This window comes from Solenopsis invicta, chromosome 16 (genome assembly GCF_016802725.1).
Source record: "Solenopsis invicta isolate M01_SB chromosome 16, UNIL_Sinv_3.0, whole genome shotgun sequence".
NCBI classification, from domain to species: Eukaryota; Metazoa; Arthropoda; class Insecta; order Hymenoptera; family Formicidae; genus Solenopsis; species Solenopsis invicta.
Window position 1 is genome coordinate 13575258 of NC_052679.1, and position 13660 is coordinate 13588917.

The window sequence follows — 13660 nt, forward strand, 5'->3', positions numbered from 1 at the left end:
TTATAATTATTTGCATCACATGTGACATGATTTATCTTACTTGGACATCATGCTAAGAATAAAAATTATTCTCGGAAGTTGTAATTCTGATCTCACAAGTAAGTTTATGTAAAAATATGTTGCGTGCGCTGCATTGTAATTTTTATGATGTTTACAATTTTTTATCAGGTACAGGAAGATATCGATGAATGTGAATAATTAATAAATACAAATGTAGAGAAAGTTGGCCGATACTAACATATCATTTTATTTTTGGATTATATTTCTTAAACAAAAGTAAAACTTCGGAAATATAAAACGTCTTCTATCACGCAATATAAACATTACTATGATATATCATATAGATATATCATAGCAATTTTTTTATCATTTATTTCAAATTTTGTAATAATTTTTTCGTGAGATAAACAAAATAGATAGTAAAACTATTTCCTTTTTTCCTTCTCTTGAGTAATTTGTACAAAATACTTCAGTTAACCAGTTAATATGTAGGATAAAGATTCCTAGAAGTTTTTTACATTAGGTCTTTTACAATGTAAACCGTTTTCTTAACTTATACTTTATTAAGGCAAATATATATGGAAATTATTTTACAGGTTACAATGTCTCGTAGTAATAATTTAAGAATAAACTTAGCCATTGACTGCTAAAAGTGATAAATTCTATATATGGGTTTTTAGGAACTGCTTTTTACGGAAAATCACATTGCATGCGTTTATTTATTTTATTGCAGCCATTTGATACATTTTGATAACTGCTTTCCGGTAGTGTTTAATCAGCTGTGTTTTATTATAAGCATAAAACGAATTATAGTGGCGTCATTCCGGTCAATACCGTAATACCGTACATTTATCTTATTAAATAGATAAATTCCTAATGCTATTCCTGCTTTCTATCCTGTATAGTTATTACTTATATATAGTCTGTATTATTGATAAGTATTCCAGTGAACGTTGCACTCTGATTTTCTTTAAATCGCATTATGAGAAAAACAGGAAAAAGAAAAATATAAATAAGTTTTAAATAAAATACAAATAACTGTTTTAAAACTCTATAAACACTATAAACATGTGGTACAATCTAATAGAAAACATTATTTATAATATTCTTACTATTGTTTAAACTATGTTGGCAAAAAAATCATAAAAGTATTAATTTGTATTTAACGATTTTATAATATTTTTAGCTGTTTTTATATGAAAATAAACTGTTGATGTATGAAATAAGAATTTTTACTTTTTAATTATCTAAAGAGATCATGTTCTTTTCAGTACTAATAAAACGCAATGTTCAGTACAGAAAAATAAAGAAGGCTCAAACGTCAATTATTAGAAACTTTATAATAATAAGTAGATAAACAAAACAATTTTTTGATTCAATTGTGATTTAATTTTGGTGGTATTACAATTCGTGATTAGTGTTGCGACTGACTGTATTATAAAATATTAGAACTTATTTACGCTCTGTTATATCCTGAAATATAACTATAAACTCTAGATATATATTCCAGAAGATAAATCAGGACTAACCACGAATCGATATACACTATACAGTGGTATTTGCCATTGCTGTATAAACATCTAATGATGATAAAATCGTAGAAGATATTGCAGTCATCTATTTATGCGCCATAAATAGATGACTGCGATATCTCTTACAATCAGGGTAAAGTCGGTATATATGCCGTAGCTATCGAAAATTTAATTTCACAAGTATTATTTACTATGTTTAAGGAAAATAAATTATGTCAATAAAAACTTCATACTGTTTACTATTATAAAAAAAAGTTAAATATAAAATTTTTTTTTTCTTATACTTGAAAAAGAAACTTAAAAAAACCCTTGCATCTTTGTCATATAGAAAAAGTGGCAGGATTTACGACTACTCATGTGTAAGATACACGGCACATCGATTATTTACAAATAACATTTACAAATATGATATAAAATAACATAATGACATACAAAATGTGTTTACAAAGTTTATTAGGGAATAAAAACAGTAAATATGTTTACAGAGTAATAATAATGCAATATTGAAGAAATTAATATGCACAGACATCAACAGAGTGCAGATATGTACGCATTGTGTTCTCAACATAGTGCTCAACATAGGGTAAGTGCTGCTTTCCAATCACGCAGTGTCTGTATTACGGCATAAATCCCGCTCGCTGAAAAGGCCGCATATCCTAAACAAGTGAAATATACAATATATCAAACTAAATAAAGAATACAAGAGCTATGCACTTGTATCTTGCTTGTATTTCATCCTTTACTATCGCTCTACATTTACATATCATAAAATAATCATTATGCTTTTTATATTTTCTACAGTAATCATTTTACGTAGATGATAATACACGATCGCGCTACTTCTACATATAAAAATTAATTCTATTCACGATATTTACGTTATTATTAGCAATAAAGAACTGTAATTACAATACAATACTAATATAGCATAAAGGCACATAACAAAGTGGTTGTGAGCAAACTATCTTTATTCCTTCTATTTTTTCTGACTGCTGCGGCGTACATCCCCCCGCGGCGTAAATACCGACTTTACCCTATGCGATTGCGAGTTCGTAATATTTGTATAATCATCTACTATACGATATCCGTATATCATTTAAAGAGAAATTTATGTTTCATAATTATTTAGTCATTTTTGATAATTTTATGTAGAATGTTATAATTTACACGATATTTAAATTCTTGTAACTTGGATCCTAATTAAAATTTTTAGACTACAATTGGTATTTAAAAGTAATAATGTAGTCGGCGATGAGATATTGAGAAAAAATATAAAGGTTCAAAGTAGAGCTACAAAAAGTTTGAGACTATTATCTTTATGTTGACAAATATTCAACAAACAAATGATTTTGTCTATCTTTTTTAGTAGCATAATTTAATATTAATTATTATTTGAGTGATCTATAATAAAAGTTACAGATTCAAAAAGGTGACAAGTAGGTAAAAGAAATAAAAAAATTCCGCTTTTATTATATCAGCTTTTTTACATTTCAACGTTACTTCGATTTAAAGATTTTAGTATTAAAATTTTTATTATTCTTTACCTTTATAAGAATTAAAACGGATAAAATAAAAAAATCGTTTTTTTTTCGATGTACCGTTTCAAAACTTCAACTTATCATGTTTAATAAATAAAGTCTGCTTATAATCAGTATGGGGAAATATATCAACATTTAATATCACACTTTATAATCCGTAGAGAAAATTATTGATTCTCTAGTTATAAGAGAATGCCATAATTCTTATGAAACGAGTCTCTTTGGATTAAGCATTTGTAAATGAGTGATAGCTCCGGGTACTGTCGGAGAAATATAAACGATCGTTATTCCCACGGTACGTACCGGTGTCTCGACGTACAAGTGAAGTCGTGACACGGTAATGTTAATTCGCCAAGGAATTACATTGGCAAACGAATGCAAAGTTATGTCGGGCGCGATTCCAAGACGTATGCGGCGAAGTTGAATGTCCTGACATCAACGGATGGATTAGTGCGACCCGTACTAATGTAATCGTATGCCTGGTGAATATTTCATGAAGCGCGGAAAAAAGAGATGACACCTGTTCGAAAACCGTTAGCGTACTCCTTTTGCTCGCCAACGATGGGTGGAGAGAGCAAAAGGACGTTTGGCGACTTATTTCGATGCAAATTTCGAAAAGAATGAACGTCATGTGAGCCGTAAATTTGGCAAGAATGGTATGCACATAAGTGCAGTCCAGAAATAAAAATCCAAGTCAATGTAACTATGCATTTAATGCTGTTATTTTAAAAGACTGTACTCAAGAAGAGCAGAAAACTTAAAGTAATATCAATTTGATGTCATATTGATCAAATTTATGTCATTTTTTAATCATAATTCGAACATAATTTGGTCAAAATAACGTCAAATTAACACATTTTGACTTTTCTGTTATCCTTAAATATTTCCTTCCATTTCTCTGATTAATTATTCATCTACTTTACAGTATATACAGAACAACAAAGTAAATTGTGTAAAATGAAATTTTATAGATTCCTTAAAATGATAAAACAGCTCATATGCGTGCAATCTACTGCACTAATTTATTTCTGCGCGATATTATTCCTGAACATGAATAGCGAGTAATATACAAAACTGACACAATTTCGAATAGCGCCGTATACACATGCAGTCAGAGATTCATGAAAATTTTGTCTCGGTCAATGTATCATGTGTTAGACGTGCACACCAATTCGCATTCGTAATACACGCGTATGCATACGAGCTTATTCAGATCCGGTTCACGCATACGTATACCCCACTCGTGCGTCTTGTATCTTGGCAATCCGATTGCTTTGCGAATTCGCATAATAGTATATTACATGCGTTTGTGTTGCAAAACCAATTACACAAATCTATTGATTTAGCGATAGAAAATAGTTCGATTCATGCGTAATCTAAAAGAAATGTGATTTAAATATGTCATTTTATAAATTATATTTTAGAACGAAGTGATTGAGAAGAAAAGGATTGAGTTAATGCGTTGTCTTGTCATTGTATGAAATTCAAGTTTTGTTTTATCAGGCTAGATCAGAAGAGTATCGTACCGTTAATTTTCATTTAATCTCATCTAATTATCGATTTCTGTCATCATGAGAGACGTTTTGATCTGTGCTTATAATTGGATCTATCCTTTTCTACATCGAGAAAGTAAGGGTTGACCGACATTCATGATGAGACGACTGCGACAGACACGAAGGCAACAACAGCGGTAGCTGAAGAAGCGGTAACGGCGATGCGTTCGGCGGACCGCTAACCGGTATGCGTGCGCTAACTCCTCGCCGTCTCGGGGCTCCGCAAAGAGCGGTTGGCTGATCATTTTGAAGAGGCAAGAGAGGGATAAAGACCGATGAGAGTAGAGACAGTGAGAAAGAAAAGAGAGAGAGAAGGAGGGAAAAGAAAGGGAAAAAGAAAGGAGCATAGAGAGGAGAGTGAAGTCGGTGATCCGCTGAAACGAAGTCTTTATCCGTACGTGCAAGAGAAAGAGGTGATGAGGAGAAAAGCGGCCAACGAAAGAACGAGGTAAAAATGAACGAACATAAGGAGATGAAGCAAAAGAAGAGATAAGAGAGAGAGAGGTGGTTCAAAAGCACGTGGGGATCTCAGGCACATTGCGTCCGGACCAGCGGCACGAAAATTTAGTAAGGCCTCCTTGCCTGTCGACCGACCACATTCTCTCCCCTCCCAATTTCCACAAGAACCTTATCCGCCCGGTTGTTTCGGCGCGGTCATTCTATTCGCACGCGTTTATATCGGTAAGCAGATCACGCAAGTGTGGATCGTAGATAATTTGTTCCTTCAATGCCTGCTCTTTTGCATCAGATGAAATATACTTTGCGATGTTAGGATTACTTGCATTCAATACGAATTAATATTGATCCCAATTAATGTTTAGATAACTAGAAAATATTATAACGTTTTTTGTACGCTAATCATGTTCGATTAATATTCAATTGTTAAAAGATCTGTTTGTACATCATGAGAAATATATAAAAGAATTGTGTTTAATACTACTAGAGCAAAATGACATGGTGCTAGTTTAGTGCTTAATACAGCTGCCAGAGGTGAGACAATACATTAAACGTCAAAATTTATCATTTTGTATTTAGTCTTTAATATCTGTCGCAAGTTCGTAATGAATGCATTCTTGTCAATGGGAATTTCACAATTTATTGAAAACGTGAGTTTAAAAAATTTATTTAACTATTTAACCTATCTTCTTTAGCTTATAACTTATCTTTGTATGGTATACAATCTTTTCATATTTTATTATTAAGTTTTTTTGTATGAAGCTTTATTGTTGCTCTTTCATAACTGTAACTTTTGTATTAAAATTTAATACCTTACTTAAACAATCTTGGGTAATATGACCTAGTGTATGCCATTTTGCCCAATATCTCAGAGCAAAAAATTACAGTTTTTGCTTATCAGTTATTTACAAAAATAATGGCAAGATACAAAAGTTCTTAAATATTATATTATATTAGCAAATTATGTTTAAGTTAAAGTATATTTAAACGTCTTCAGTAATCTTTAAACATTACAAAATAAAATTAAATTTAAAAAAAGTATGACATTTTAGGCATAATTTTCCTATATTGTATTACGTAATGATTGACGCTGTATCTAATAACTATATTGATACAATGAATTATAAATTTATTTCAGGGATTAATTATTATCATTATTTTATTTTATTAATGTATTTTTCAATTTTACATTCAATTTTAGAAAAGATAACAATAAGCGCACAAGATAATTAAGGAGGATCCGATCCACCAAGTAATAACAGTTCGCGATAGTAAGACTCACCTTATAACTGCAGAGTGTGCGCGTAATCGCCACGTGTTAGCTGGAGCTCAACAGCTCCTCGTGCAGCATCCCGGCAGTCTTCTTATTATCTTATTACTTCGCTTGTCTTATTCCAAAAACTTTACTACGACGGATGTAGATGTCTTTATCTTTTTTTTTATCGGTTCGATATCGACCGTTAAGATGCTATATTGCCGGACGTTTATCGTTCACCGTCGTGTACACTACTAATGGTAAGATTTCTCGCGGAGTTGGCTGGATAAGTCGCTTGGTGCACTTAACACAATTCACCGGCGTCGTGACCTCCTTGCTGGCGTTTACCTTGGCGCGGTCGCGGTCGCGGTCATCGTGCGACTGCAACTTACGGGAACACGCCTGTATCTCAGTATAATCGCGAATGTCTCGGCAGGAAAATATCCGAATGACTGCGTACGTAACGAAATAGTTTTAGTTTTTTTAAAATGTGTAGAAGACACTAGCAATCTTTTCTTTTAAACTACTTTATCTCCCTGCGTGATTAAATAAAACATTAATTTACAGGTGATATAATTTTAGCGTTAGACATTGACGTTCGCACATCTGATTCTTGTTTCTTCTCTACTACACGCGTTACCACACCGAAGAGCTCGCGTTCCCGTTTGCGACGAAGATGTTCCGCCGACTGATAACCTACCATCTACTTACCTTCGCCGAGCGCCCCTAACGCGCCGAACTCCCTAACACGACAGGTGCTCCGTAGAAGGAGTGGGAATAAGAGGATGGTTTCGCGGAGGGGACAGAGATAGTACGTATCCATAGCGGCGGAGGTAACGACGGCAGAAGCAGCGACGGCGGCGGCAGCGACGGTGGTGGTAGTGACGGCGGTGGCAGCGGTGGTAGCGGTAGCAGCAAGCAGCGGTGGCAGCGTCACGAGAAAGCGAAAAAACGACATCAAGACAGAGAAAGAGGAAGAACTGGACAACGTTGGCGGCAACGGCTGTGGTAGCGATGGCGATGACGATGGCGATGGCAGTGGTGGTGCCTGGACAGCCAAGCCGGACAGCCGAGCGGACCGAGAAGAAGAGGGCAACGACATTGCTTCGCGTCACTCGCGAGCTTCGATACATTTACCGAAAACTACGCCACTGCCATTGACGCCACTGTCGTTTCGTCGGCATTCTTCGGATCCCTTCAAAATCGATCAATCGCAGCCCCGTCCAAAGAATCTTCGTCGCTCGACGGCGTGCCTTCGCGAATGTGTGATATTAGATCACGTGAGTGCACGTCACTAAGATATAACGGAAAGATGCTGTTATCTTATGATCTTTCACCACTTTCAGAGAGCTTGCGTCCTAGATTCCAGAGAAAAACTTACATCTTTAACACATTGCATTACGTTACAGTTTTGGAGTTTGTGCTGCTCTATACACGGATATAAATGTTCCAATAACTATTCAACGTCAATCATCTATTAAAGATTCTATGTTCGTTAGAACTTACTTACTACTTTTTACCAATGTTATTTCTTTCTAGTGATTAGTGTATTACGATCACATGAAGTGTATAATAAAAAATTAGATACAGAGGTAAATATTTTTATTATTTGTCTCTTCGAGATTCTTGAATTATTTCGTGAATCAATTTTTTTCTACTTCTTATTAGCCTCATCATCATAATTATTTCATCTTTCTTACATTTTACTTTATTTAAAAAATTTTTTTCCGTTCCTTTTATTTGATAGTTTTTTAATCGTTTACCTTTTTCTTCAACTATACTTTAGATATAATCACGCATTACATCATTATTAGCTAACTTAGTTAACTTAACTGGTCAGTGTTGTCGCTATTCGCGATAAGTGTCCTCACAACTAAAAAGAAAAAGAATATTTTCCGTTTTCACGATCGCGCTAAAAACTCGTGGTGCAGTCCCTTGCCAGTTCGCGCGTTCTGAGAAGGATCGAGGTCGCGGGATTGTCCACATAAACGCGTTCGTCTCGCGTCGTACGAGAGGCAGGGCAGACGGCTGATTCGATCTGATCTGAGGCGAGGCCACAGACGGATCGAGAAGCGACGAGGAAACGAAATAAGTTGAAGCGTTGTGCACTTAACGGCCCTAAAAGGCAGTAGTAGTTCTCTCTTTACTACCTAGTCTTTGCTACCGTTTCGTGCTTGAGAGTAGAATGCTCTGGCAAGATGCTCCAGATGTTTCTCACGTAATGTATGATTGCGTGACTTCGAGTTTCAAGAAGAATTCGAGTATAATCGAGTATAAGTCTAACTGTATAGGTGTGCGAATAGTTCGAATCGAATCCACTTTCGATTCAATTCGTTTTCAAATTAGAAAGATTCGAATTCGAATAATCGAGAATTTTTAATCATCTATAATTCGATTCCGAATTGATCGTATCTATTTTGTTGTTATTTTATTTGTATCTTCCACGAGACCAATTTTGTATCAGCGTGTACTGGTTTTCATATCTGATTGTCGATTTCAAAACTTTTCCATCGTTTGTTTTTATAAACTGTTTAACATTTTATGTACACGATAAACAATCGTTTTCCTAAATTTGTTTCAACATTTCATAAGTTTTTATTAGGATTTTATAGAATTTAAAGCAAAATTTGAAGTTTATATTTGCCTAATAAAGTGTATTAATGTATTATCAATTCGATAGTAACATTATAAGTTGCACAATATGTATTCAATGCTTATTTATCAGTATAATAATACCTTCATATTTATTGTCTAGAATTCTAAATTTTTATTTAATAATTATTTATCACATTTAATATTTTTAATTAATAAGTTATTTCCTAAAATTCTTACAAATTTTTTCTATTAAAAATTCAACATCATTAAAAATACTTTACTACGTTTATTTAAATTATTTAATATAAATGTAGGAAAATTTGATTCAAATTATGGTGGTAGAATTCGATTCGATTCGAGGTGAAAACTTCAGATTCAATTCAATTCGATTTTGAACACGTCAAAGATTCCATTCGATTGGATTCGACTTCACAATGCTTTTCGCACACCTCTACATTACTCGGTTATCGTGACTTAATTTATTTTTTGCGAGTTTTCTACTATGTACAAAAAATGCTTGGTAAATGTAACAATGATATAGAAAATGGAACGTGCATACGATAGAATTTGTGCATAATCGGCTAATTTAAAAGATTTTCGTTATCTTCGCATTTGTAATAAAATCATGAATTTATTTTATATTATCTTGACCGTTTATCGTTCTAAATAGAAATGAAAAAAATAACTTCATGCAAAAAACAGTATCGCGACGCTCTTTCATTCATCTTTGGTTTTTTTTTATTGAGCTTAGTATCTATAAATCACATTGATCCGAATCATTGATCATTTAGACGCTTGTAACTCACAGACCATGTCCGGGAGCACTTTCGTTCGTACATCATGAAATATAGTCGCCTGTGTCCTCTTCTTTTGAATTGGCGAATGTTCTTAACGTTGTTAGGTATATATCAATGGTTAATAAAGAAGTAACCTATTCTTTCAAAAGTAATATAAACAATTAATGTTGCGCGATATGACGTATATTAATTAGCAGTACAGTTTAAAAAGAAACTGAAAATTTATTTTTTTCCAAGTATTTTTTTCTGAAGGTAGGGTCACTGCACCAGTCAATGAACAAATAAAAAATTGGACCAGTCAATGAACAAACACAAAATAATTTAATACAATTACATTTTTAAATAAAAAATTACATTTTAATAAAATCCACATGAAAATTAGATTTTAAAATATCAATTAATTTTGCAGTTTATTATTTTAAAGTCTTATTATTTTAATAGTTTTTCTAAACTGTCATTTATTGGCGACTATTCAGCGACTGGTGCAACGACCCTATAGTTTTTCAGAAATACTTCCTGAAAATTTCAAATAAAAATTCCAAAAAATAAAGGAACAGTGATTTTGTGAGTAAATTCCGGAGCGCTTGATCTGAAGGGGTAGTTAATTGGTCGACGCCTGTTAATTTCCTTGTGGTTCCCCTATTATACCTGTGTTGACATTCTTGCCATCTACATTCTTATTGAGACAGAGGGTCTGCTGTATGCGCCAGGAATTGCTAATTAAGGTAAAATTTAATAATGTTAAGTTTAAATATAAAAACATTAAAATCAAACTTTAAATGCATTTTTCTTGGAATCAATTTTTAAAAACCTGTGCACAATTCTGCAAAAACTTTATACAATGAATTTATTTGAAATTTTTACACTATTCTCAACATGTTTCCCGAATTCTTGACGATCGAGTTTCTTTATTTTTGATTTCAGTTTTTTATAATATTAAAAAGTGTTCATATTTTTTTCGGTTTTTAACAATTTTTTTGTGACCGCCATTTTTATACAAATAAAAAAGATATTTTAAGTTCGTTGAGGATTTTATATATTATTTCTTTTTAAGAAAAGAGAGTATATGAAAATGACCAAAATTGGCCCCGAGCTAATTCTGCTGTTTACATGGAATCGAAAAATAATATTTATACCGGAAAAAGTACAAAGAAAATTGTGGATAATAATAAAATGTTATACGAAATACATAAATGTGTACGTGAAATTATTTTTCAATTTCCTTTATTTCTAAATAATCAAATTTGTTTATATTTTAATATATGAGGCATGATAGAAAGACAAGGGTATGCTCTTGCGCATCGTAAGACGGCTAGCCAATGAGAAGCTGTATCTTGTGCTAAGTTAGGTCACATTAAGCGGCAAACTGTTCTAATAATGGGAATTTTCCAATAAACGACACAATTGATAGACAGTATAACACAGAAAATTATTTTATCATAGTTGTTCATTAATAAACCTAATTAACTTTTTTATTACTTAACTTTTTTATTAATTAACCTAATAATATTAATAAATTTTGCACAATTTAATATTAATTCAATATTAAATTACGGAAAAGTGCATATTTTAAGATATTTGTTAACTTTAGTGATTTTTATTTATAACTAAAAATTTATTTTTAATTAATTAATATATATTTATACAGTGTAATAATTTATTTTAAAATAATAATTTATACATTTAGACTAAAAAGTATTAAAAAACAAAATTTTTAACAATACATATTTTTACAATTCACTGTATTTATATATTATAATATATATTAATATATATTATAAATCAATGTACAAGCAATAAATGTTTAATAAATATTTAAGAAATACTATTTTTGCCAGGGAGATAATAAGCACGAGTGGCATTGTTGTTGGCATATTATTTACATATTTTGCAGGTATTAATATTTTAAAGAAAACAACAAAGTCAAAATAATGGTAATTTTATGTTAAATTAATCAAATTTACTTATCATTTTTTAAATCATAAGAATACGACAAATTAAATTTTGTCAAAAATGTTTAAGTATAAGAGCATCTAATAATTATACTAATCAAATAACAGTAAAGGTAAATAGATTGGTTTTTAACAAGCAGATTAAATAGTATGGCAATCAATACATATTTATTTTGAAGAAACAATATACACAAGTATAATAGTTGTTGCTTGTAAGGCTTACAGAAAAAGACTGACCTACTAATCAATTTTTTTATTTATAAATTTAGACAATTTTTTTTTATTTTGTTTTTTTCTGTTTTTTAAGACAATGGTTCTATTAACTTCTCGTACTCGAATAAAGAGTACGCACTAAGCGCAGTATCATCTCCTTGGGTGTCTCTATTAGATGAATTAATGCTTCAATTCTTTTTGTCAACGTTTTAAAAATAAATGCATCCTTACACAGATTGGAACCATGATACTTTGTGAATTCTGCATTCATGATACGTACAGTTTGAAGAAGATCTTCGGATGGATATCGGCAATTTCCTCACGAAATGAATTGCAACCAGTCTACGTCGTCGACAGCTGGCAAGAGAGACGTTTCTGTTCCAAAGTTAGGATACTTATTTTTAAAACGGTACGCTACGTAGCCAGCCATGTACTTTATACCTTCATCTTTGATTGTATCCGTAACGTCTAATTCATTGAGCGATTGTAAAAGTTGCTCTTCTCCCGGAGAAATTATGTATGACGACAAATCAATGAAATGCTCTTGGTCATCATCATTATCGTCGTAGTTTACGAATATTTCTTCCGCATAATTTGTTATTTCATCTTCTTGAATGTATGGCGATAGCATGCTAGTTGCAATGTCGGGTGAATGGTCATTAAATGGAGATACGAAGCAAGATACATTTGGTTCCAATGCTGTTGTGTTCGAAGTTGAACAAAAAAGGTTAGAAGAATGTTTGCTCAAAATGTATCTTTTTAAGCGATATCTAAAATCGAGTGCAGTCGGATGATCGGACGTTCCTCCTGTTGCCTTTATAAGTGAAAAAAAGTTCTCTTCTAACAGATCCTGGTTTAAACGATTTTTAAAGATGTATTTTATTTCATCGTCTTCATCGCAATATTTTTTTTTTTAAATATATTAAAAGTTGTAACGAAGCGTTAGTTATAATTATGCCTTTTTGGAATTGTACTGGCTTGTCATGTTTTCCAATTTTTATTGTCATCATTAGATCCGTCATGTGATTTAAAATTATATTTTGTCTTTCCAAATTAATGCCATATGCATTTTTACTTTCGTGGGTGCTATACATATTAGTTGAATTTAAAATGTCAAACCAGTCGTTGACTAATTTGATAAAATTTCCTGTACCTTTCCAGGATGTGTCACCTAAGAATCCTTTTTGACCACACCATTCCAGTGCAGCAGACGTTTTATTGGACAGCAATTGCGCAGCGGGAAGAACTTTTTGTCGCTGAGATCCATGTATGTCCAAGTGATACTGCGATATCGCAAACGCCACTCTGACATCCTTAACATTAATTGCTAGAAGTCTTTGGATGGGTTCTTTGTGAATTATTAGTCTCTCGTTGCTAAATCCTCGGTCAAGGAAATGATTTCTCAGCAATTTTAACAGATGCGGTGCATCTGCAAATACAAATATTTTTAATTCGGAGTTAAAAGGATGGTCAAAGTAAGTTCTTTTAGGTGCAATCCCTATGTCCAGTTTATTCCATAACATCATATTACGGGGACCCATGTCACTTACAATTGCAACAACCGTATAATGTATGCTATACAAGCGTATTATAATATCAAATATAATTTCTTTAGTCATAGGCTGATCATAACAGTAATATATTGGTTGTTTTCAGTTGGAGAAAAGACTTCTTACCATCACGCGCTGACAAGTCTTGTGCGGTCCAATGACTTGTTCTGCTTATCTATCTATTTTATTATTCAAGTGAATTTTGTCAAAACTTAGTAT

At 32.3% G+C, this 13660-nt stretch overlaps 2 protein-coding genes across 2 annotated transcripts in view; one reads left to right on the forward strand and one right to left on the reverse strand.

Annotated features, from left to right (window-relative positions):
• LOC105205351 overlaps window positions 1–7037 on the reverse strand; it is a 56707-nt gene extending 49670 nt beyond the window's left edge. The window contains exon 1 of the mRNA XM_011174704.3: window positions 6362–7037. The gene's annotated coding sequence lies outside the window, so the exon portion shown is untranslated. The remainder of the gene's footprint in view (window positions 1–6361) is intronic.
• Window positions 4899–7915, forward strand: LOC120359771. Its single transcript, XM_039458758.1, has 3 exons — window positions 4899–4913; window positions 7147–7614; window positions 7681–7915. The coding sequence occupies exons 1-3, from the start codon at window positions 4899–4901 to the stop codon at window positions 7813–7815; spliced, it is 618 nt and encodes a 205-aa protein (XP_039314692.1). The 3' UTR covers window positions 7816–7915.
• The last annotated feature ends 5745 nt before the right edge of the window (window positions 7916–13660 follow it).

Excerpts from the sequence above, each read along its gene's own strand:
- LOC120359771 (XM_039458758.1), top strand. Across the intron at positions 7,615-7,680 it reads AATGTGTGATATTAGATCAC|AGAGCTTGCGTCCTAGATTC; the intron begins GTGAGTGCACGT and ends CACCACTTTCAG.